This window comes from Maniola jurtina, chromosome Z (genome assembly GCF_905333055.1).
Source record: "Maniola jurtina chromosome Z, ilManJurt1.1, whole genome shotgun sequence".
NCBI classification, from domain to species: Eukaryota; Metazoa; Arthropoda; class Insecta; order Lepidoptera; family Nymphalidae; genus Maniola; species Maniola jurtina.
Window position 1 is genome coordinate 9,976,687 of NC_060058.1, and position 23,169 is coordinate 9,999,855.

The 23,169-nt window shown below is 37.6% G+C and overlaps 2 protein-coding genes and 2 long non-coding RNA genes across 4 annotated transcripts in view; 2 read left to right on the plus strand and 2 right to left on the minus strand.

The window, feature by feature from the left end:
* The window catches only part of LOC123880410, a 23,894-nt gene continuing 725 nt past the window's right edge, over window positions 1-23,169 (minus strand). Inside the window, exons 2-3 of the long non-coding RNA XR_006799237.1 lie at window positions 17,328-17,332; window positions 1-12 (exon numbers count right to left, since the gene is read on the minus strand). This is a non-coding gene — a long non-coding RNA (uncharacterized LOC123880410). The remainder of the gene's footprint in view (window positions 13-17,327; window positions 17,333-23,169) is intronic.
* Window positions 5,912-7,483, minus strand: LOC123880406 (lymphocyte expansion molecule-like). Its single transcript, XM_045928520.1, has one exon. It carries the CDS (start codon window positions 7,231-7,233, stop codon window positions 6,163-6,165), a length of 1,071 nt encoding a protein of 356 aa, XP_045784476.1. The 5' UTR covers window positions 7,234-7,483; the 3' UTR covers window positions 5,912-6,162.
* On the plus strand, window positions 9,947-10,646 carry LOC123880411. Its single transcript, XR_006799238.1, has 2 exons — window positions 9,947-10,019; window positions 10,212-10,646. It is a non-coding gene; the product is annotated as an uncharacterized LOC123880411 (long non-coding RNA).
* Window positions 12,881-23,169, plus strand: part of LOC123880405 (zinc finger protein SNAI2-like) — a 19,322-nt gene continuing 9,033 nt past the window's right edge. The window contains exons 1-2 of the mRNA XM_045928518.1: window positions 12,881-12,960; window positions 19,867-20,007. Coding sequence (XP_045784474.1) covers window positions 19,878-20,007 — 130 coding nt within the window. The 5' untranslated portion in view covers window positions 12,881-12,960; window positions 19,867-19,877. The remainder of the gene's footprint in view (window positions 12,961-19,866; window positions 20,008-23,169) is intronic.

The following is a 23,169-nucleotide window of genomic DNA, read 5'->3' on the forward strand; positions in this document are numbered from 1 at the left end:
GGGATTTAGAAACTGTCGGAAACCCAACTCCTCAACCCTGATGCTGTAAGGAATTGCATTCCTAAATCCTGGTGATCCCTCGGGATTTTTAAAGGATCATCCGTTTAAATGTTTTACGTGGTTCAGAAACAAGTTGCATCCCGGGGACGGGCTATTAGTATTACGGATAGATTATTTTTGTCCTGGTTAACTAAAAGTTCTCACGGGATTTTTAGAAACCTAAATCCACGCGGGCGAAGCTGCGGGCTTCAGCTAGTATCATAATATGGTTATTTGAACTATATATGTATTATGATATGGTTATTCAGTTATCATGGTGGATTCAATTATCTGAATCACACGTTTTTAAAATTTTTGGGCGGCTGCCTGTTTGAACGGGCTAATCTTCGAAACGGCTCAATCTATTTTGACGGGACTTTCACAGACAAGTAGAGGATTTATCAAGGAGTAACATAGGCTCTTTTTTACATAAACGCGAAATAGATTGTACCCTGGATCAACATATAGGCTTCTTTTTATCCCGAAAAATCAATGAGTTCCCACGGGATTTTTAAAAACCTATATCCACGGGAACGAAGTAGCGAACATCAGCTAGTTGTCTTATAAAAAAAATTGAATTTCAACTCCAAGACTAAAGGGCCCCACAGATTAACAGTTCGCCTGCAGTATTCAGTCCTATAGGGCCGCCTGCCGACATAAAACTACATAGCCCACTCACTAAAGCCGGCAATGGTCGGATACTGGAAGTCCACACACTAGCAGGCGGTAGACGACAGTTACAAACCGCCGCCGTAACGCTTGTCGGCAAAAGTCGTACTGGCTCGGGATCTACACACTAGCAGACGACGGTCGACAGTTAAATACTCAGAAATAAAGTAATAGTGATGTTACGTAAAAAAAACCGGACCAAGTGCGAGTCAGATTCGCGCACTTAGGGTTCCGTACTCGGGTATTTTTTCCAACATTTTGCGATAACGATAGGCGGAAGTACCCTATAGGTTTCTTGACAGACAGACAGACAGACAGGCAGGTAGGCAGGCAGGCAGAACTTCACCTTCCATAAATACGGAAAGCTTGTATATAACTCTATAAACGTAGATACAAATTGAGGTTTGCTGTGCATTTTGGAAAAAATATTGCAATGTTGAAAATTATAGATCTGAAGGCGATCAACTGGCATAAGATGACTGTCACAGACCAATAACATATAGACTGTCGAAAGGCCGCCGGCCGGCTACCTGCAAATGTGTGTTTAAATTAAACTGGAGATTACGGACTGTCAGGCCGACATCTGTCAACGCGCCGACTGACAGGCCACAGGCCCGTATCGAAAAGTGCCACAGACTTGAAGTTTTTAACAAACCACAGTCCCAGATCCTCAGATAGACTGTTAATATGTGATTTCTTGCAACTAAAGGGCCCCACAGATTAACAGTTCGCCTGCAGTATTTAGTCCTATCAGGCGGCCTGCCGACAAAAAACTACATAGCCCACTCACTAAAGCGATATTTGCCTGCCGGCAATGGTCGGGTACTGGCTTTGAGTCCACACACTAGCAGGCGGTAGACGACAGTTACAAACCGCCGCCGCAACGCTTGTCGACAAAAGTCGTACCGTCTCGGGATCTACACACTAGCAGACGACGGTCGACAGTTAAATACTCAGTTAAATAAAGTAATAGTGATGTTACGTAAAAAAACCGGGCCAAGTGCGAGTCAGACTCGCGAGGGTTCCGTACTCGGGTATTTTTTCCAACATTTTGCGATAACGATAGGCGGAAGTACCCTATAGGTTTCTTGACAGACTGATAAACAGACAGACAGATAGGCAGACAGGCAGGTAGGCAGGCAGGCAGGCAGGTAGACAGGCAGACAGGCAGGCAGGCAGGCCTTCACCTTTCATAAACACGGGAAGCTCTCTATGAACGTAGATACAAATTGAGGTTTGTTGTCCATTTTGGAAAAAATATTGCAATGTTGAAAATTATAGATCTGAAGGCGATCAACTGGCATAAGACGACTGTCGAAAGGCCGCCGGCCGGCTACCTGCAAGTGTGTGTTTAAATAAAACTGGAGATTACGGACTGTCAGGCCGACATCGGTCAACGCGCCGACTGACAGGCCCGTATCGAAAAGTGCCACAGACTTGAATTTTTAACAAACCACAGTCACAGATCCTCAGATAGACTGTTAGTATGTGGTCTCTTGCGACTAACTGACAGATTAATATCTGCCGGCGAACTGTTAGTCAGTGGGCCCCTTAAGGGCCCCACAGATTAACAGTTCGCCTGCAGTATTTAGTCCTATCGGGCGGCCTGCCGACAATAAACTACATAGCCCACTCACTAAAGCGATATTTGCCTGCCGGCAATGGTCGGATACTGGCTTTGAGTCCACACACTAGCAGACGGTAGACGACAGTTACAAACCGCCGCCGCAACGCTTGTCGGCAAAAGACGTACCGGCTCGGGATCTACACACGAGCAGACGACGGTCGTAAAAGCCTTGTAATATAGATATTAGTAATGTAGGAATAGAAATAGTCTATATTTAGGTTCTCAACTGTAATAATTTAAAAAACATTATCTCTGTATATTGTCCATCTGTTCGCACTACTCATGCTGATAAGGAGCGCATTGTCTCTAAATTCAAGAAAAGTAGCATAATTGCCGGTGACTTTAATGGTCACCACACTAATCGGGCGAATAAATGTGATGTTAAAGGTAACCAGTTACAGGATGCTTGTCTTGACTCTGGATTGATTACAGTTACTGATGGAGAATCTATGAGGATTAAATTAAATCAGAATAATTTGCAAGAAACTTCACCAGATGTGACTTTTGTTTCTTCGCATATAGCGATTAGCATTAAATGGCAGGTAACTAAAGAAAGCTTAGGTAGTAATCATTTAGTAATTAAACGTACTATCAATTATGTGGAAAAGGTACAATTGGTTGAAAAGCGTAATTTTAAAAAGATTGACTGGGATTGTTACCATAAAGCTCTTCAATAATCGTTTCACTCGCCTATAAACATCTATACTCTATACTTTTTTTTTTAATTAATAAATAAATTTGAAGTATCTGTCTGTAATTTCGAAATAATTACCTCATATGAAGCTCATATGGTTATTTGAACAGTACCATAACTTAATCACGCGATTTTAAAATTTTTGTCTGTCTGTCTATTTGACTGGGCTAATCTTCGGAACAGCTGAATCGATTTTGACGGGATTTTCACAGACAAGTAGAGGAGTAGCATAGGCTACTTTTTTAACCCACTTTCAAACAGGGAGTTGTGTTTTTCTACCTATGTATACCGAAATCTCCGAGATTTCCGAACCGATTTGCGTAGTTTTTTTTTAATCGATAGAAGAACTTTGCGACATTATTTCGTAAAAAATTTGCATTCCAGCTCCTCAATCCTGATCCTGAACCTGACCACCAAAACTGATGAGATTTTGAAACTGTCGGTTGCAAATTCATTGATATTGAAGGTAGGTATCTATACCAACTAAATACTTTGTCGTTGACCTCCTCAATCCTGGTGCTGTAAGGAATTGCATTCCTAAATCCCTCGAGATTTTAAAGGATCAACCGGTTTTTTTACGTGGTACAGAAATACGTTGCATCCCGGGGACGGGCTATTACGGATAGGCTATTTTTGTCCTGGAAAATCAAAAGTTCCCCCGGTATTTTTAGAAACCTAAATCCACGCAGGTGAAGCTGCGGGCACCAACTAGTTCAAAATATACAAGAAAGTTATGATTCCTTTATAGACAGGATAAACGATGCTGCTAATAAACATATACCTAAATACATATTAAAATTTGCACTAGTCCAACGACAAAATTTAAACCCCAGTCCTATAGGTGTGATTCTATATTATATTATATCGGAGGCTTTCGCTAAGCGTAGGTTAGCTTTAAAAAAATTCGTCGCAATCCAACCTGACAATCTTAAAAAAATTCGAGAAAGTAAAAGGGGCCTATGTCGTTATAAGTCACTTGGTTGGCAAAATATGTGTGATAGTATTTGTGAGGAGACGTCCGCTCCTTTTATGTGAGATAAAATATGATGGGTAAAGGGATACAAAAAACGGAAAGTGTATGCCTCTGATATCCAAAAATTAAAATTACTGTCTAAGCTACCACCAGATTATACATAAGCATCGATGCCAGAATTAAATTTTAGGAGTACTATTTTAGAATCAGCTTTTACTTTACAAGAGTTGACAGGATAAAAAGGTAGACACGGCACCTGGAGTAGATGCAGTGACATATTCCATGATTTATAACTTACTGCCCTTAAACGCGAAAATAGAGTTAATCAACGTTTATAATGCCATTATTGTTGCTGGCCAAATACCGAATCAGTGGCGAGAGGTAACAATTGTGCCAATTCCAAAACCACTAATAATTTAAAACCTATTGCACTTATTTCATGAAATAAGTATTATATATAATAATATAAAATTTATACACATCGAGTGGTTTGGTGAAATATATCAATTATATCTCGAAGCACCTCTGGCTTCGGAAGAGGTCGATCTTGTTTAGACTGTATTACTCGTGTAACCTCATAGATTCAAAAAGGATTTTCCAAAAACGTACCTACATTACGTATATTATTTTTAGATATAGAAGAAGCATATAATAATAATGTTGTAAACGAAGCTGTCAAAGCACTTGATGAAATCGTTGTAGGTTCGCAAATATGCAGATATTTATGGTGTTACTCAAGTGAAAGGTATTTTAGAATTGTGGCTGATTATAAGTGAGGTTCAGATATAGTGAGATGGACTAGTATGGGGTTAGCTCAAGGTGACCCAATTTCTCCATCAATATTTAATATAGTAACGCGAGGAATTACACAAAATATTATTCCAGATGTAGCTTTTAGTCATTATGCAGATGATTTTCTGTTCTATATAAGAGTTAGCAAGAACTAATTTTCAAAATGCAATTTACCGTTAATATTGGAAAAATTGAGGTCAAATGGCTTAGAACCCTCTCCTAGTAAAACTAAAATATGTTTATTTACAAGACAGCGGAAAACAGAGCAATTTGAGGGTATCTGGTTAGACAAATCTGTGGACGAGACACTTAAATGAGATTAGTGAGAGAGTAACTAAATATCTAAATATTTTAAAAATATTAGCTGGATCAAGTTGGGGTTTGGTACATCCTAAGCATTTACGCAGAATATAGGTACATTCCGTTAATCTTAATACGTAGTAGATTCGATTTTGGTTGTTATTTGTATGATAATTCGGCTAAAACACACCTGTTTAAGCTTGATAGAATAAAAATCAAGCACTTAGAATTATAGGAGGATTCATTCGTAGTACACCTGTACACGTTATGGAAAATGAAATGGGTATTCCTCCATTGTTGATTAGAAGGAAATATCTTGCATATAGATTATAGGTATTGTATTATCACAACATCACACAATCATGGTGTGATAATGGCATTGTAAATAGTTTAAATAAGCTTAATAATGTAGGTAAATCAAGATATTGGCTCAATTAAAAGAAACCTTTGCTGGTATATGATGAGACCAAAACAGAAGCTATTAACTCTTCTAAAGTAATTGAGATGTTTACTTTAAAATCATGGATCAGTATCTAATGTAAAATATGATGATATTATTATAATAATTTCAAGTGTGTTAATAAATGTAAGAGGGCGTACGAAATCAATAGTTTAAAATGTGAAGTTATGCGGTAGATTAATCATACTTACAGTGGGTTCTACAAGGTCTATACTGATGGATCAAAGAGTGAATCAGGTGCAGGTGCGGCTATAGGTATATGAACCGAATCGTATTAGTCACAAAATATTCAAAGTTACCAATGAGCATAATATATAATTAACGACCGAATTGATAGCAGTATTTGAAGCTCTTAAGTATATTTTAGAAATTGATGTTAATAAAGCAGTTATAGCAAGCAAGATAGCAAGTGCATTACAACATATTATCAGATGTACCTACTAAAGGTTGCATTGGAATATCTATAGCATATCCTTAGTATCATACGAGATTGTAGAGATAAGGGATTTTCAATAAAGTTTGAGTGGATTCCATCCCATATCGGACTGTCCGGTAATGAGGAGGCGGATTGACTGGAAAATTTGGCTCTTTTTAATGCAGGTATTTTATCAAAAAGAATTCATAGGTTCAGGCAAAACAGCTCCAATTGTCCTTTTCTGTGTACTAAGAAACACATGCCGATGACCTTGACCTGGGATGCCACAAGTAATATTTTCCACGTTGTATCTTCCAACGGCAGGCCAAACTACCGCTCGTTGATATCCAGGGGGCTTGTCGTAACTACTATTGAATCCCCATTTGTTTTGTTTGAAAATCTTCTGTTTATCTATGTTATAATCTGCCGGCCCTGGGTCTTTTGGTTTACGCAGACACATGGATAAATCGACTAATATATTACGACCTCTATGTGGGTGGCTTCGGTTTGTTTTATTCATCACGCCAAAGTTGGACTTATTGTAACTATCCAGGGTACTACTTAGAGCAATGGGCCATGACGCCGCTGCGACTCGCGATGATGTATTGAAATGATTTTTTACTGTGCTCCCATCGCGCTTTCCCGTAAATAGATCATAAGGACCACGGAGTGATACAATTTTTTTTGGTTTTAATTCAATACTCTCTTTATCGATAATGGTGTACCTGTTTGGTGCTAAAGACCACTTGGGTGAGGTATCCTTAAAACGACATGGTTGCTCCCTCTCGAATGTCGGTCTGGTAGAATGTGGTCCATAAGGTGAAGCTTTGAATGGACTATTTGTATAATAAGTTCCAGGACCAGGCAACATATTTTTAGAAGATACAAAGCGAGCGGTTCTTCCGAATCCTACATTTTTACACGCAGCTTCATACCTACGTAATTCAGTTACTTCGTGCCACGCTGGACCTAACACTGAATTGAACCACCGTCGGTGTTCCAGTGCTTTTTGATTCCTATATCCTAAATTCTTCGCCCAATCTTCCAACTCTGTTTTGTATTTCCACGGGTCTTTATCACTTTTATTGTTCTTGTTGACTTCAAAAATTTCATGAATTGGTTTTGGGTGATAAAGACATGGGTCACAGCCATCCGGTCTTATTGTGTAAAGACCACTAGGGTCTAAACTTGGATGAACGGTTATTATACCAAATCGCTTTTGACTGGAGCCAAAACCAGGGCAACGTTTTTCAGATAAAACCATTTTAATTTGTTACAGAAAGGTTACAGATTTGAAATATTTTTATCACTGTTAATTTTGTTAAAATGAGGTTCGATTAGTATCATAGTTAAAAGAATAAAAATAAATAATATGATTGTCATGTCAAGTTATCAATAGTCGATGTCGTTCCCTTGGATGAAAGATTACCTGGATGGATACTTGGATGAATAAATACTCAGGATGGATTGCTCTGAAAAGTCAAAGGAAGCAGGGGTAACTGTCAATTGATGAGTATGTGTGTGTTATGGAATGATACCATTCACAAAAGAAAATTTGCATATTTCCATGTTTTTCCCTTATACGATGATTATTTATAAATAAGATATCATAAGATTAGTCTTTATTATGATAGTTACAAATCGATGGATGTTCGATGCTGGAAAAAAATCAATTGCAACGTATTAAAATTTGCCTACTCTATTTTTAAATAATTGATTTACTGCAGTATAGAGCCCTCACTACAGTATCTAGCCCTATTGAACAGGGTGCTGTTCTCTGTGGGTGCTGGTATCTCTGCTGAACAGGGTGCCCATCACCATATTTACTATATAATCGTGTCCTGACAGTTAAAGATAAAAAAGTTAAAAAGTCAAAAATAAAAGCGTAATATTATCATCCATCCATCCATCAGCCTGTATGCGTCCACTGCTGGACATAGGCCTTTCTAAGAGCGCGCCACCAAACACGGTCCTCCGCCTTCCTCATCCACCCGCTCCCCGCCACCTTCTTCAGGTCATCGGTCCAGCGGGCAGGAGGTCGTCCCACACTGCGCTTACCGGTACGCGGTCTCCACTCCAGAACACGTCTGCCCCATCGGCTGCCGGTTCTACGACAGACATGACCTGCCCATTGCCACTTCAGCTTGCTAATCCTTTGAGCTATGTCGGTCGCTTTTGTTCTTCTGCGAATTTCCTCGTTCCGGATTTTATCCCTGAGAGTGATCCCTAACATAGCTCGCTCCATAGCGCGCTGAGCGACCTTTAGCTTGTGGACGAGGCCAACTGTCAGTGTCCACGTTTCTGCTCCATACGTCATCACAGGTAGGACGCACTGATTGAAGACCTTAGTCGAGGTATAAACGTGAATGGCGTAAATATCTCACACTTGCGATTTGCGGACGACATAGTTCTATTGGCTGAATCGCTGCAGGACCTTGAGGAAATGCTGATCGAGCTTAGCTGTTCTTCCAGACGAGTAGGTCTTGAGATGAACATAGACAAAACGAAAGTAATGTTTAACGAGCACGCAATATTATATTCATTAAAAATCACACTAATATTATAAAGGCGAAAGTTTGTATGTGTGTGTGTGTGTGTGTGTGTGTGTGTGTGTGTGTGTGTTTGTGTGTATGTTTGTTACTCCTTCACGCAAAAACTACTGGACGGATTTGGCTGAAATTTAGAATGGAGATAGATTATACCCTGGATTAGCACATAGGCTACTTTTTATCCCAGAAAATCAAAGAGTTCCCACGGGATTTTTAAAAACCTTCATCCACGCGAACGAAGTCGCGGGCATCAGCTAGTATTTAATAATAATCCAAGCAAGTACCAGTTAGCGACTTTGTTTAGTGTAGCTCGCAGGGTTAGTAGACTATTCACTACCTTTGGTGTTAATACACCGGGCAAGATTACATGCCTATATTGTAGATCTCTTACCAAATTACACTAAGCAGCTCTTAGGTAGCGGTTTTTTCTCTAAGCCAAATTCAAAGTTATTTATTCAAAATTGGTACTAATGTACATTTTTTAATTGTCTTGTGTTTTTTGACATTTATGAACTTACCTGAAACCTTGACCTGTTAGAAGATACCAATTTGTACTTTTAAAAATTGGTATCTTCTAGCAATCCGTATAGCATCTCATCTTTGACCACATCTGTCTTATTATATTTGATGGATAACACAAAATATATCTTCCGCTTCCCAGGACAGTATCCAACTGGTAAGGGCATTTAAAAGAAAAATTGTAGCTTAGCGATTGAACATTTATAGATTTAAAAGAAAATTTAGAGTCAAGTAAAATTCCATACATTTCCACTGACATTTGACGAGATAGCAGCTATTCACTATCAGAAAAACGGGTGGCAGGGTCACGCTGAAGCAAAGACAAAGACGCTGTGCAGAGGCTTTGCCTGATTTGAATATAAAATATACAACAATTTAGTAATAAGTTTTTTTGAATAAATTTCAATATCAATTTAAATTTATCTTTTAATTAACAAAACAGACCTCCTCGCTTCCAAAACACTTGTCTATTTACTTATATTATGATTGTCATCAAAAATAAATTATAAATTTGACTAAATGTAATGAAAAATAAACTGCCCATTTTTAGACAAAATTACCCCATTTATTTTCTGACAACCCTAGGCTTCAATTTGAAGTTGTGTAATTTGCACAGTACGATTACAATACGATTTTAAATTAAATTATTCCATTAATAGATTAGTCTCTTATCTGTGAATTGCATCGATGTATAAATTGTAATTTCACCGCAGTTTTTTTGGATTCTATTAATATTTTTACATTATTTTACAATACATGACAGCATTATTTTTATTTTTTCATTTGAAGTGTCAAACTAAAAAAGTATAATCACCACTTGTGTCAAATCCTTGTCACTCCTTGTCCTTGTCACTTGTGTCACGGTAAAATAACTTACCGTGTGATTTTGCAGCGTTGTGGGGTGTAGGCAGGGGGGTGCAGCTTCCCTATATTGGCACATGAAAAAAATTTGCATTGAAAGTGCTGCCATCTATTTTTGTAGGTACGCTGTAACTTTTATCACGATGACGATCATTTTACACATATGCTGGATAGATGGAGCTAATGATAGCAAAAAAATAAACATGGACTAATAAACTAAAATTTATTTACTTATTATTCATTCTAGTATATTATTTATAATTAATAAAACAAAATATTACTGATACCATAAAAATATTTTTCACTTTTTCAGTTTTGAAACGGAACTTACATAAAGTATGCGTGAAACGATTAGTCATAGACATAGATAACACCTAAAAACCTGAGAGTCATAGAGTAAAGTAATATGGCGATTCGTTATTTTTCAAATCGTCCAAATAAAATATTTCTTTTCGTTCGTGGGTGCTTCGTGGTTTCATTGTGTTCTTTGCTATTCTCTGACTAAATTTAACGGATTGTGCTTGTTTTATTGACTTGATATCTCCTATAAACGATTGACTAACACTGTGTATACTGGAACTTGTTGCTATTGCTTAACGATTGACCAACGCTGTGCACACTGGAACCTGGAACTTTTGCGATTTGGATTTCGGATTTCTCAATTATTATACTTTCAAAATGCGACAAAAATACAAGCTTTAAATTATTACTATAAACATAAGAGGAAATAAACATATCAAATAATAAATATTATTTCATTTCACATAAAGGTATTAGGCACCTAACTACTTAGGATTTTTTTATTTTATTTTGCATTGGAAGATTACGTTCTAGAATCTACTTTAATTTATTTATAAAATATGTTGATTTCATTTTGTTTTGTAGTTTGTTATTAATTATTTGTGGATTATGTAAATCTTATGTGTATGTTCTTATTCAAAGTTACTTATTAACAAGACTTGACTATCGTGTTGTAGTTATAGTATGCCTTGTCTTATTTTAAAGGTAACCCTCTAACATAAAATACGAATAAGCATTTCCATCCACAAATAAAATAAACTACAGTGTACATCAATCAATATGCAATCAATGCGGTCTACAACAATAGTATAAATATAATAAGCGCCATCTAGCGATCGTGTACGTAATGGGCGTACATAAAAAAACGGCGCCATCTAGCGACGGTACGCAAGGGGAGTAAAAAATATAATGCAGCGGCAGCGCCATCTCTTAAACTAGGTACGCTGAATTTACAAAATAAATTCATCAGTGGCACATCTATCTCAGGGTATATAGTGTGTTATCTATGGGTGTAGGGAAAGGGTTTAGAAGGAGTGAAAAGGGTTTTTTTAGTAACACGCTGCAAATTTATAATAAGGTTGTTCTTACCGTTTTGTAACGTTTATTAAATTTGCAGCGTTTTGCAACATACGGAACATTGTTTACAACTTAATTATAAAGTAGCATGTTACTACTTTTTTTACCCCTGTTTTTAACAAATTTCATTGTTTTTTAATAATAAACAATGTTCCGTACGTTACAAAACGCTGCAAAAATACACGTTACAAAACGGTAAGAACAACCTAATTCCAAATTTGCAGCGTGTTACTATTTTTTTACCCTTGTTTTTCGTACACCCCACAACTCTGCAAAATCACACGGTAAGTTATTTTACCTTCTTTAAAAACCCCCTAAAATTTTATCAAGTTACTAATTACTTTCGGGTTTTGGCTTTAATGACTGGCCTAGTATATAGTCAATGTAAATAGTTGTGGTCTACTGATTTGAAGTATTTTTATCACTGTTATTTTTTTTTTATTCAGGTTTGAGGGCAAAGAATCTAGTTTAACAGATATAGAGGAAGAACTGTATAGACTTACACTTTATAGGTACGTTTGTTACTTGTCGCCAAGCAAGTTGTCTACTGATTTAAAATATTTATATCACTGTTAATTTTTCTTTGTTATTCAGGGTCGTCAGGTATTTGCATTTTGAGTTCGGACCACCAAGAACAGGATATAATTGAGATTGTTTGAAGAAAGTAAGTTTGGCTATTTTATAGAGCAGATAGACTCAAGCAGATATTCCGTTTGCAATATATGAGGACCAAGTTTGACTATCGTAAATATGTAGATATATGTAGTTTTTAAGGGTGCTGGCAGGTGTTGTGGGCCTAAAAGTTTTATGACGCAATTTTTTTGTATGATATTTAAAAAATCTAACGCGTGGTGTATCAATTGAAAGGGCTTTATAACTTATTCCAAAAATATTCTACATCATTATATTGCAGCCATAGCTTACTAAAAAAACGACAAAACAAAATCATAACATAGGTCTCTCCGTCACTTACTTTTATATTAAGCAACCAAAGTCTACGAAATTTAACAACAATAATATCATACTTGGTAATCGACAGGGGACCGTCAGGGTCCTCTTAAGGGACTTTTGAAAATTCTAAATCCACGCGGACAAGTGCTCGCCGACCGCCACGTTTCAGTGATTTCGTAGACAAGTCCATTTAGGTAGGTTACACAAAAATAAGTTTTAAAGAACTTTAAGTAGGATGCGCGAGTGCTCATGCTCGAGCACTCGCGCGTCCTTCTAAAGTTCGACCAACCGCTTCTAGAGGACATGCTTTAGCTGTGTACCGCAGCCAACAAAATCTTGAGTAGTCAATAGTCATGTAGGTTGCTTATCTGCTTGCCCTTTCTGTAGAATTGAGAACCAAGACAACGATGCATGAGACGTACCTACCTAAAACCGAACAAAAGTTTGCCGCTCTCTGAGGTTAGGTGGCGTTATAGGTTATGCGGCGTTTTCCTCAGTTGAGAAAATTGTAAGGAAGGGGAACTGGCAGTACTCTGCATTAGTAAATACCGCGCCTTAGGTGTTGTACATCGAAAATCGATGGGGGAGGAGGCCGGCCGCGCTTGCGTGTCCGGCGTCCGAACCGCGTGTCGTCGCCGGGCCGCCGCCGTCGCCGCACGCCCCCGACCTGTAGGACGCCGCTGGACTTGTTGCGAAGGCCACCTGTTAACACATGGAGGCCCCGTGAACCAGAGGTAAGTTCGCCATATTTCATTTTTCGCGCAGCCGCTGCGACTTCCGCCATATTCGTTTTAGGTAAAAATAATAATCGTTTAGAAATATTTTATTCATTTTGGCGCGGATTTCAATTGTTTCTTTCTTTAAATTCTGATGAGTGTTAAGCTATCCTTGACTGAGTAAATAATAATATAGTTACAAGCACGGAAAAACTGGATTAGTATTTACAAAAACAAACTAGAGCTCTTGCCTAGATACAGCTTATCCACTCTACCCAGGAAGACTATTCATTCTGTGTAGGTATCTATCCTTCTAATTAATTGCATTTCTGCATAATTTAATGCAAACTTGCAAACAAATGGATTAGACAGATCATCTACTTTGATTTTGCTCACGCAAAGCCGTCGTGTCTTTCCTCAAATGTAACAAAGTAAATTGAACTTTTAACTACAATAGTAGGTACCTATTGGGCCTCGGGTTTATCTCGTTGTATTTCTTTTTCTCCGTCTTTTCTCCACCTCTTTTTCCATCATAATTTTTTTCTACGTGATTTGCGACAACCATTCTATTTTCCCTGCTTTCAGTTCTAGATTTTTTACGGTTATGTTTCCTATTTATTCACAATTTTTTCTTTCTCCTCCCAATTCGCAAAAGTAAATAGCCAAAATAATAGTGTTGTGTGCATAGCACTATCAATTTCACAGCGGTACATGCATCCAGCATGTTATCTTTTTCCACCTGCAAAGAAGTCCATAAATACTGGGTACTTATGGGCTCTCAACTTGACAGTTTTTGTATTATATAGAAGCAGCCGTTACTTTGCGGAAGTCCATGACATTTTCACTTGGGGAGGAATCAAAAGCTTAATTTGCTATAGGACTTAGCGTTGCGTGGTGGTGCGTGGGGTACTTGGGGCTTGCTTAGTGGTTGACTTTTCCTGCACGCTTAGCAGTGCATCCTGCATGTTGTAACATACAGATTTGCCTTTTTAGCGGATTATTAGCAAATTAAGGTTTTGATTCCTTGTTTGACAGTTTTTAACAGAGGATGGATCCCCTGTTAAAAATTGTATCAATAGGCAAAACAGTCGCCCGTGTTGTCTCTTTGTCAGATTCGGAATGAGACGGTGTGTCCATCTACCTTTGGTCGAGCTGTCCCACTCTCTTTGCCATCTTGCGTGGATTTCCTTCTTCACGGTTCTTATTTTGTTTCTTATCTCCATTCTCTCGAGAGCTAGTAAGCAAGTGGATGATCGTGCTTTTAGAACTCATCTCTGTGCAATTCGGAATTCATTGCTGGTTCCCATAACGATAGGTACGTCATACTCATTTTACATGTTAGTTTGCTTGGCATAAGTGTTCCATGATAAATCTACGGTTTCAAAAGTTTTGTGTGTTTAAAAGCTTTTTAGTGTAAATTGTACAAACTGCAATGTAGGCGGCACCTAAGTTTTTTCTTGAATTCATTTGTATATTATGTTTCCTGGAAAATGGGAGAAAAGATGTTATTATTATTTGTTTATTAAGATGGAGAAAAGCTATAGAGAAGTTTCGACTGAAATAACAACTGACGATCTCGTTTAATAATATAAAGGGCTCGGCTGGTGCCTCGACTTTTTCACTTGGGGAGTTCTCGGCTGCGCCTCATACTTCCAATATTAGTCGGCCGGATTTTGTGTTTATCCTGTGTTACCGGGAAATAAAGACATTTTTCAAACAAACAAACAAGTCGGCCGGCAATCGCTTTATTTCCGCCCTAGACAGTAATGTACTAATTAATACTCGCGCGTACTCCCTCAGCCACTCCACGGCGCGGATCAGGCTGCGCTGTTGTCATATTACCTATGCAAATGACGCCAAGCTTGCCTGAAGCGTGTGCCTGTATTATTTGTTAGACTGCACCTCAGCGCAGCAGATATCGGACGTTCCGTAGCGCTCCTCGGCTCCTGCTACAAGTGTATCGTAATATCGGTTTGCGGTAAGCATCACGCTCGTTCCGGCCGCACTTTCGCGACCTGTTGAAGTAGATTTATTTATTCATTGACTTTGGCTCCCGTGAGTCTACCGTTGGAATTGTTTTTCGCTTTAAAGAATATAGAAAACTCAGTTTTTAATAAAGCAAAAATGAACCTTACGCTCATATTTATGCTATGCTGCTAGTAAGCCTTGTGTTATGTAAAAAATTTTAAGGGTAAAAAACTTCTTGTTGAAATGAACTTTATTTCGAAATATGCAATGTTAACAGATTTACGTTAGTACATTAATCGTTTGTGTATTATTATGAAAATTAAGTTCGCACAAAATAACATTTCGTAGTGTGTGTTTATTGTAAAAAATTCAAGATATCGAAGTACTGTCAATAAATAATATTTTCTCAGACGAGTCCTCATTGCCCTTTATTAAACATATTTGTTGTAAAGCGCAAGCCTATGTTGCAATAAAAAAAAGAAGTTTTTGTACTGGTCTCTGTGAAAATAGTGTTAGTGCTAAGTGTTCCAGCAATCAGGTGAGATAACAATAGTTAATAAGTGTGCTAAAATTTATGGACGCTTAAACAAAAATAAGTTCTTTATACATAGGCATCTAATTCTAAGAGGAGTCGTGTGATCAGAAGTGGAGCGGCGATGGGTCGATCATGAGGATGATTAATGTCTTTGATTTACACAGCGCACGCCACGGAAGCTTTCAGATGGAATTATTTTTCCGACTTAATTTACAAATTATATCATACCGGTAGATTATTTTCACTTCACTTTTCCTATTTGTTTTAATTGAAATAAAATTTTAGTATCACTCACACCCAAGCCAACCGTTAAATCACATCGATCACCTTTAATTCTTCTTTGTCAACTAATCTCCGGCCCTCCACTGGATTTGTTCTATAGGTCTTTGTTTTTGTGTAACTTACGCAGCGCACGCCATAGAAGCTCTCGGATGAGAAGACTTTTTCCGACTTAATTCATATTATTACAATTTCCGTAGGGACCCCTAATTTTTTTGTAAAAAAAAATATATCCCATGATGTTTGTTGATGATTTAGCTTTCTAGAGGTGAAAGAACTTTAAAAATCGGTTTGGGGCTTTTTGAGTTTATCCATTACAAACAAACAATTAAATCTTTTCTCTGTGAAATATTAGTTTAGACTAATGATTTTAGATTAATTTCATGATTTGGCATAACATATTTATGTATAATGAATTAGCGTTGTTGCATGAGCCGTGGTCGCCACTACGTTTGCAATAGCATTTTTGATATAGCGCTCTACGTATTAAATTTATTTAAAATTATACTGCCCTATTCTTGGCGTTTTAACGAAAAATCTCGGGTTTTATTTACAAACAAAAGAGAAAAGGCATATAACGGACTGCAAACAGAAATAAAATGAAAAGACAGATTTTATCTCAGTGCTGCCGTGTGGCGGAATAGGGCCTTTGTGTTGCTGAATATTGACAAGTACTGTATAGTCTGATTTTTGATTCCGTGGAATTCTGACTATTGTCATTTTATACATTTGATGGGTTATTCGTATGATAAACAAACAGTGTTATGTTTTTTCCTTATTAAACCACTCTCAACATAAGTAATCGTTTCACCCCCAAATAATGCGAAATCTCTAAAAGTGGAGAGGCTCTGGCACTCTGGTTCCACTTATGGGTCGCTGTGTTTAATGCCACATGGAATAATGTGGAAAATGTGTCTTCTTCTAGTAGGTTTATATCCCGAATCCGCCTGGTTTGCGACTGCACTCCAGTCGTAACTACTTAGCTGCAAAACATCCCATGCGTTCCGATTGCTAGAGAGCCAGTTCCCGCTTTTCGCCTCGTATGGTGTAATGCCTGTGGCCATTGGGTCTATTAAGATTTAGACCACCGTTGCTGTACCATTTGTCAAATTCTTGAAAAGCCAGACAAGCATTGGTGGTTCCTCTGGTGCTGCAAATATTCATTGGGCTACGGTAACTGCTTAGCAACAGGTGAGTAACCTGTTGTTAAGTAAGCCTGCTAGTGTGCTCGCTATTTTTTACCCGACTGTGGCAAAGCCAAAAGGAAAGGTTATGATTTTAGCAGTCTATGTATGTAATATGTATGTGGGTATGTATGTTTGTATCCAGATTCTGTCTGTTCCACCGTAACGCCTAAACTACTGGGCCGATTTTGATGAATGAGATGTCAATCGATTTGTTGACCTAACGGATGTTATATAAAAAAAAGTGGTGGTCTCCAAATTTTTTTTGTTTTTATCGAGTGGGATGTCAAATGAAAGAGGAGAAAATTTTGAGTTCATAAATATAAATCTACTACAATATTAAAATATACCAAGCGACAAATTTACTATAATATTTCAGCGTTTATTAAGACGATTGCAGTCGGGTTTTAATTTTAAACTTTATCTTGTTTAAGCTTCTACAGTTCTACGACATGTCTACAATCGTTCGTAGCTTCGTAGATGCAGTATCTTGAATCTTGGCTGGGAAAACCGTATTAATTATACATTCCATTAAATTCCTATTTCAAGTAGTGGGCATCGAACTAGCCCTTATTTTCTGTGATATTTATAGTTGCTTAAAATGCGAATAACTCTGCAAAGTTAGAGTTGCGTACCAGGGATCGGACCCCGGACCATCCAAATGCCGACGTCTTAACCACTAGACTATCACCGCTTTTTAAAAACTGAAATCCACGTGAACAAAGTCGCAGGCATCTGCTAAATATTAAATAAGTCGAAATAAACTATTATTTGGTAATTAGGAAACAGTTATTCGTAAAAAATTGAATTCGTAAAGGCATGCAGGGCATAAGGTGTAAGGTAATGTAGGCATTCTTAGAGCAAGGCTGCAAGGGCTTGACACTTGTTGCTGGTCGAAAGTTATAGCCCATAGTAAAGTGCACTTAGCTTCCTTTTCGACCAGTCTTAGGGGATTGTTGGAAGTTTCAAACAAACATTACTTTAACTTGGCACTTTTAAGCCAAATACTTTCTATCAGAGTTCGAAAATGTGTAAAAAAGTTTCGAAACTGTTTCGCGTAATTATTTGTACAAATACGTTCAATTCAATTCAATTCAATTCTCTTTATTGCGAATTTTGGTTAGTTTACAGATCTTAAAATACATATATTATTAGTGTTCTGCCAAATTCTACCTTACGGCATGCAATAGTACAATAATAGTCATGTCTTGTTATTAAAATATTATGTCTACATATTTTAAGAAGTACTAAGTAATTCTAGTCTAAATATTTTACATTTCTAATACCTTGTCAGTTATATATTCATTAATGGAGTAGTACGTTATGTGCCCATGTCTGTTAGCAGTAATACTGAACAATACTCGTCATCATCTTCATCATCAACCGATAGACGTCCACGGCTGGGCATATGTCTCTTGTAGGGATTTTCTCACGCCACCATCTTGCGCCGCCTGAATCCAGCGGCTCCCTGCGCTGTGCTTTCTGGAGCGAGGTCGCCATTCTAACACCAGATAATTTTTTCTGTCAAATGGAATATTTTAATGTTGTTGTGCATTTACATACATGAGCTCAGAATTTTCTTCTCTTTCATCTGACATCACTCGATACAATAGCAAAAAAAATTTTTTTTGAAGTACCCACTTTTTTGAGTCAATTTTTTCGTATAAAATATAGCCTATGTCACCCGGACCATTATTATTATTATTATTATTAAAGCTTTATTTTCCACACACTAAATAGCACCTATTACATTTTTTTTTTTTTTTACAATGTTTTAACAATCTTGGCGTGCGGCCCCCTGCGGGTAAAAGCCTCCCCCATCCTTTTCCAGGCCTCTCTGTCGATTGCGGCTTCCATCCATTTTCTTCCTGCGACGCCTATAATTTCGTCTTCCCATTTTTTCCTCTGCCTTCCTACACTCCTTTTGCCTGTAGGGCCCTGCCATTTTGTTGTTAAATAAGTCCACCTTTTGTCCTTATACCTTGATATATGTCCTGCCCATTTCCACTTTTGTTCCAGGGCATACTGAAGAGCATCTATTATCTGAGTTTTCTTACGGATGTCTATGTTTCTAGTTTTTTGTATTCTTCTCAGCTTCAATATGCTTCTTTCCATGGCGTGTTGGCAGGACAGGATTTTGTTTTTGACTTTTTCGGTGAATACCCATGTTTGGCTTGCATAAGTTAGGCTTGGGAGGATGCAGGAATCCATTATCATCTTTTTCATTTTTAGGTTATAATTTCCTTTTACCCGGACCATTACAACGAATCAATTGACACGTCACTCATCAAAATCGGCCCAGTGGTTTAGGCACTACGGTGGAACACACAGAATTTGGATACAAACATACATACATACATACATATATACATACATAGACTGCTAAAATCATTACCCTTCCTTTTGGCTTTGCCGCAGTCGGGTAACAAGGGCATCAACGTTTTAAAATTTTCGGAATAATTTTCTTTTTTCAAGGAACCCTATATATCGATTTTTAAAGAATTCAGTTTAATAAAAATACCGGCCAAGTTCGGGTCAGACTCGCGCACCGAGTGTTCTGTACTCGGGTGTTTTTTCGACATTTTGCACGATAAATCAAAAACTATTATAGACCGCAGCGCTTGCTCCGTCAGTCAGGATTGGTGTTATATTTTTAATCAAAATTATTATTGAGGCACCTTATGAATGTTGTGTTTTTAACCCCCGACCCAAAAAGAGGGGTGTTATAAATTTGACGTGTGTATCTGTGTATCTGTCTGTGGCATCGTAGCTCCTAAACTAATGAACCGATTCTAATTTAGTTTTTTTTTGTTTGAAAGGTGGCTCGATCGAGAGTGTCCTTAGCAATAATTCAAGAAAATCGGTTCAGCCGTTTGAAATTTATCAGCTCTTTTCTAGTTACTGTAACCTTCACTTGTCGGGGGTGTTATAAATTTTTAATTTACACTTGTAATACAGCGTGGGCCGCGATGCCGCGCTGTTATATGGTAAAGAAGAGCAATCAGCGACACGATGGCCCGCCTCCGTGCAGTCCGACCGAGGCCAGTGTAGCTCCGCCTTGCTACAGCCCGGCAGCAGATTCGGCAGTCACCGACACAGGTCAGTATGAATCACAAAATCCTCCGTTAACAATCCGAACTTTTTGGGATTTTCAAATATAGTTTACTGTGTTGAACATAAAAAAAACCGGCCAAGTGTACTCGGGTATTTTTTCCAACATTTTGCACGATAAATCAAAAACTATTTACTATACATAAAAATAAATAAAAATCTGTTTAAGGATGTACAGGTAAAGCCCTTTCATATGATACCCCACTTGGTATAGTTATCTTATTTTGAAAATTGAAACACATTTTAATTTTTTTTAAATGATGTAACCACAAATTCGCGGTTTTCAGATTTATTCCTGTACTTGTGCTATAAGACCTACCTTCCTACCAAATTTCATGAGTCTAGGTCAACGGGAAGTGTACTCTATAGGTTTCTTGACAGACACGACGGAGACAGGCAGTCAGACAACCAAGTGACCTATAAGGGTTCCGTTTTTCCTTTTGACGTATGGAACCCTAAAAATGGGTGAAAAAAAATTGATTAACTTGGTTTTGCGGACCCGAATGTTTGTAGGATCAAAGAGATACAAGTTATAGAACATACAGATTATTCGCCACGCACCAAAGAAAGGTTCACGAAAGCGATATCACGGGGACACCGCCTATTCGACAGAGAAAAACATATTTAGTATGCACATTCAATTTGTATGACCAATATTCAACTTTAACATAATATAATACACACCAAAAGTGTTGTTAACCTTAAGAAATCAAAATAAATCTCACAAGTATCTCATACAACAATATATACAGCAATAATTCGACGAAATATCTCTAGCACAGAATACTAACTCATTATTATTTAAGCCTCGATAGCTCAACAGTTGAGGACCCGACTGAATTCTAAAAGGCCGGCGGTTCAAACCCCAGCCGTTGCACTATTTGTCCTACCCACTCCTAGCCCAAGCTTTACGCTTAATTGGAAGGGAAAGGGGAGTATAAGTCATGATTAGCATGGCTAATATTCTTTTTAAAAAACAAATAAAAAAGAAATTATAGTTTATTTCACACTAGCGACCCTCCCCGGCTTCGCACGGGGTGAAAATACTAATGTGATATCAGTTTATTTTGTAATTTCAAAAGAATAAGCCAGCAGTTTTGATGAAAGCTCTCAGTCGGCTTGATTTCTTCCAACATTATCGCTATATTTCAATACAAAACAACATGTATAAACATTTATTTTGAATCACTCCGCGCCTTAAGGCGAACTTTGATAATCTTAATTAGTTTAACATCTCGTCATAAATTAAAAAATGTTCTCTAAACATACATTGTTGCGCATTTGAGAGCACAAGGTTTGTATTCAATGTAGGTTTATTCTCAAAGCACAACGTGGGCACTTTGAATGAGTCTGCTAACTGCAGGTGCCAGTATAAGCTTATTTTATGAAGCACTGTTTGCATACTTACTAAGTGGCGTAAATGCTAGACCTAGTTTTATTAGAGAACATATACGAGCAGCGAATGGGCTGTATTTAAGTTACGATCTTCCGTAAAGCATTTGAAGCACAAACTCGACCTTGCATATAGGTTTGACTGTGCATACAAGTGTGACTAAGTAAAACTCACTAATAATAACTGTGACCGCGTGTGAACTATTACATAATATATTGCCGATTTGATGTAGATAATTTATACCCTGAATATAGGGTTCTTTTTATCCCTGAGAGTCAAAAATTTCTAACGGGATTTTTAGAAGCCCTATACTGACGTGATCGAAGTCACGGGCATCTTCTACTTCATACTTAATCCATACATACTAATATTATAAATCCGAAAGTGTGTCTGTCTGTCTATCTGTCTGTCTACTACCTTTTCACGGCCGAACAGTTTAACCGATTCTGACGAAATTTGGTACAGGGTAAGCTTATATCCCGAAGACGGCCATGGGCAAATTTTTATCCCGAAAAAACAAACAGTTCCCACGGGATCTTTAAAAACCTAAATCCACGTGGACGAAGTCGCGGGCATCCTCTAGTTAGATAATAATAACGGATGTACAATTGCGTGTATTTCTCATATTTTTATATGGCAGTTCTAAGTGATTGATAATATTTTTTGTACCTACTTGTATATTGAATGCTTCAAAGAACGCTATAAATATGTGTATAGTTTGCATACGGTAATAATAATATGTCTCTAGATGAGTTTGCAGTGGTTTGCACGGAGGGAACATTATTTAGTTTTCCTTCAAAGCAATCTAAAATATGCTAAAATAAAAGCAAAGCAAGAAATTTAGAGCTTCATAAACCACTAGATCTATGAAGCTTTTAGCTTGTTGCTTTGCTTTTGATCTACATAATATGCTTGTCAAGCTTTTGACCGAGACTTTGCCTATGAGTAAGTTGTTCTAAATATCCACGAATTATCGTGCCTTGGAGAGCACGTAAAGCCGTCGACCCTGCGCCTAATCTCTCTCCTGTCATATCCGATTTCTGTCCCATTAGGCTATGAGAGTGGGGGAATAGAGAGTGCACCTGTACTTGCGCACACACTTGTTCCCCGCAGGCTAATTTATATGGAGATACTTATTATTATTCATTATTGAGAATTATCTCATTTCTTTAGACCTTGATCACTTATTGATTAGTATACCTACTACTTGTCGACGAAAGCCCTGTCAATATCGGTTCAATCGTTTCGCAGATCAGTCCAAACAAACATTTTAAAAACGGGTCTTTGGATATTAATAAACGCAACCTTATTAGCTGTTGCTTGGAGCTCCACGCATCTCTCCTAATACCCGGTAATTTTTATGATACTCCCCCATATGTAGTAAAATATGGGGATTAAAATGAAAAGAACCTAAAAGATATTAGCAAAAAATCTTTGGCCTACCATCCCTAACGCATCTCACTCATCTCATCCATCAGGAGTTTTTGGTATGTGCCAACTCGACTTTATACATATAGACTAGATATAGTTTGGTATAATATGTAGACTCTCTCGAACTTTCGAAAGTAGGGGAAAGTGGGGTCAAATTGGGATGCTAAGGCAATTGTTGAATAAAACAAAAGTTTCGAATATTACAAATTAATTTAAATAAGTTTCGTTTATTTGTTTTATTAATCACATATTATGTACTTGGAGATCATCATTTTCTTGTCTTATTAGTAACTAAAAGTAATCAACATATAAAAATAGTGTTTTTA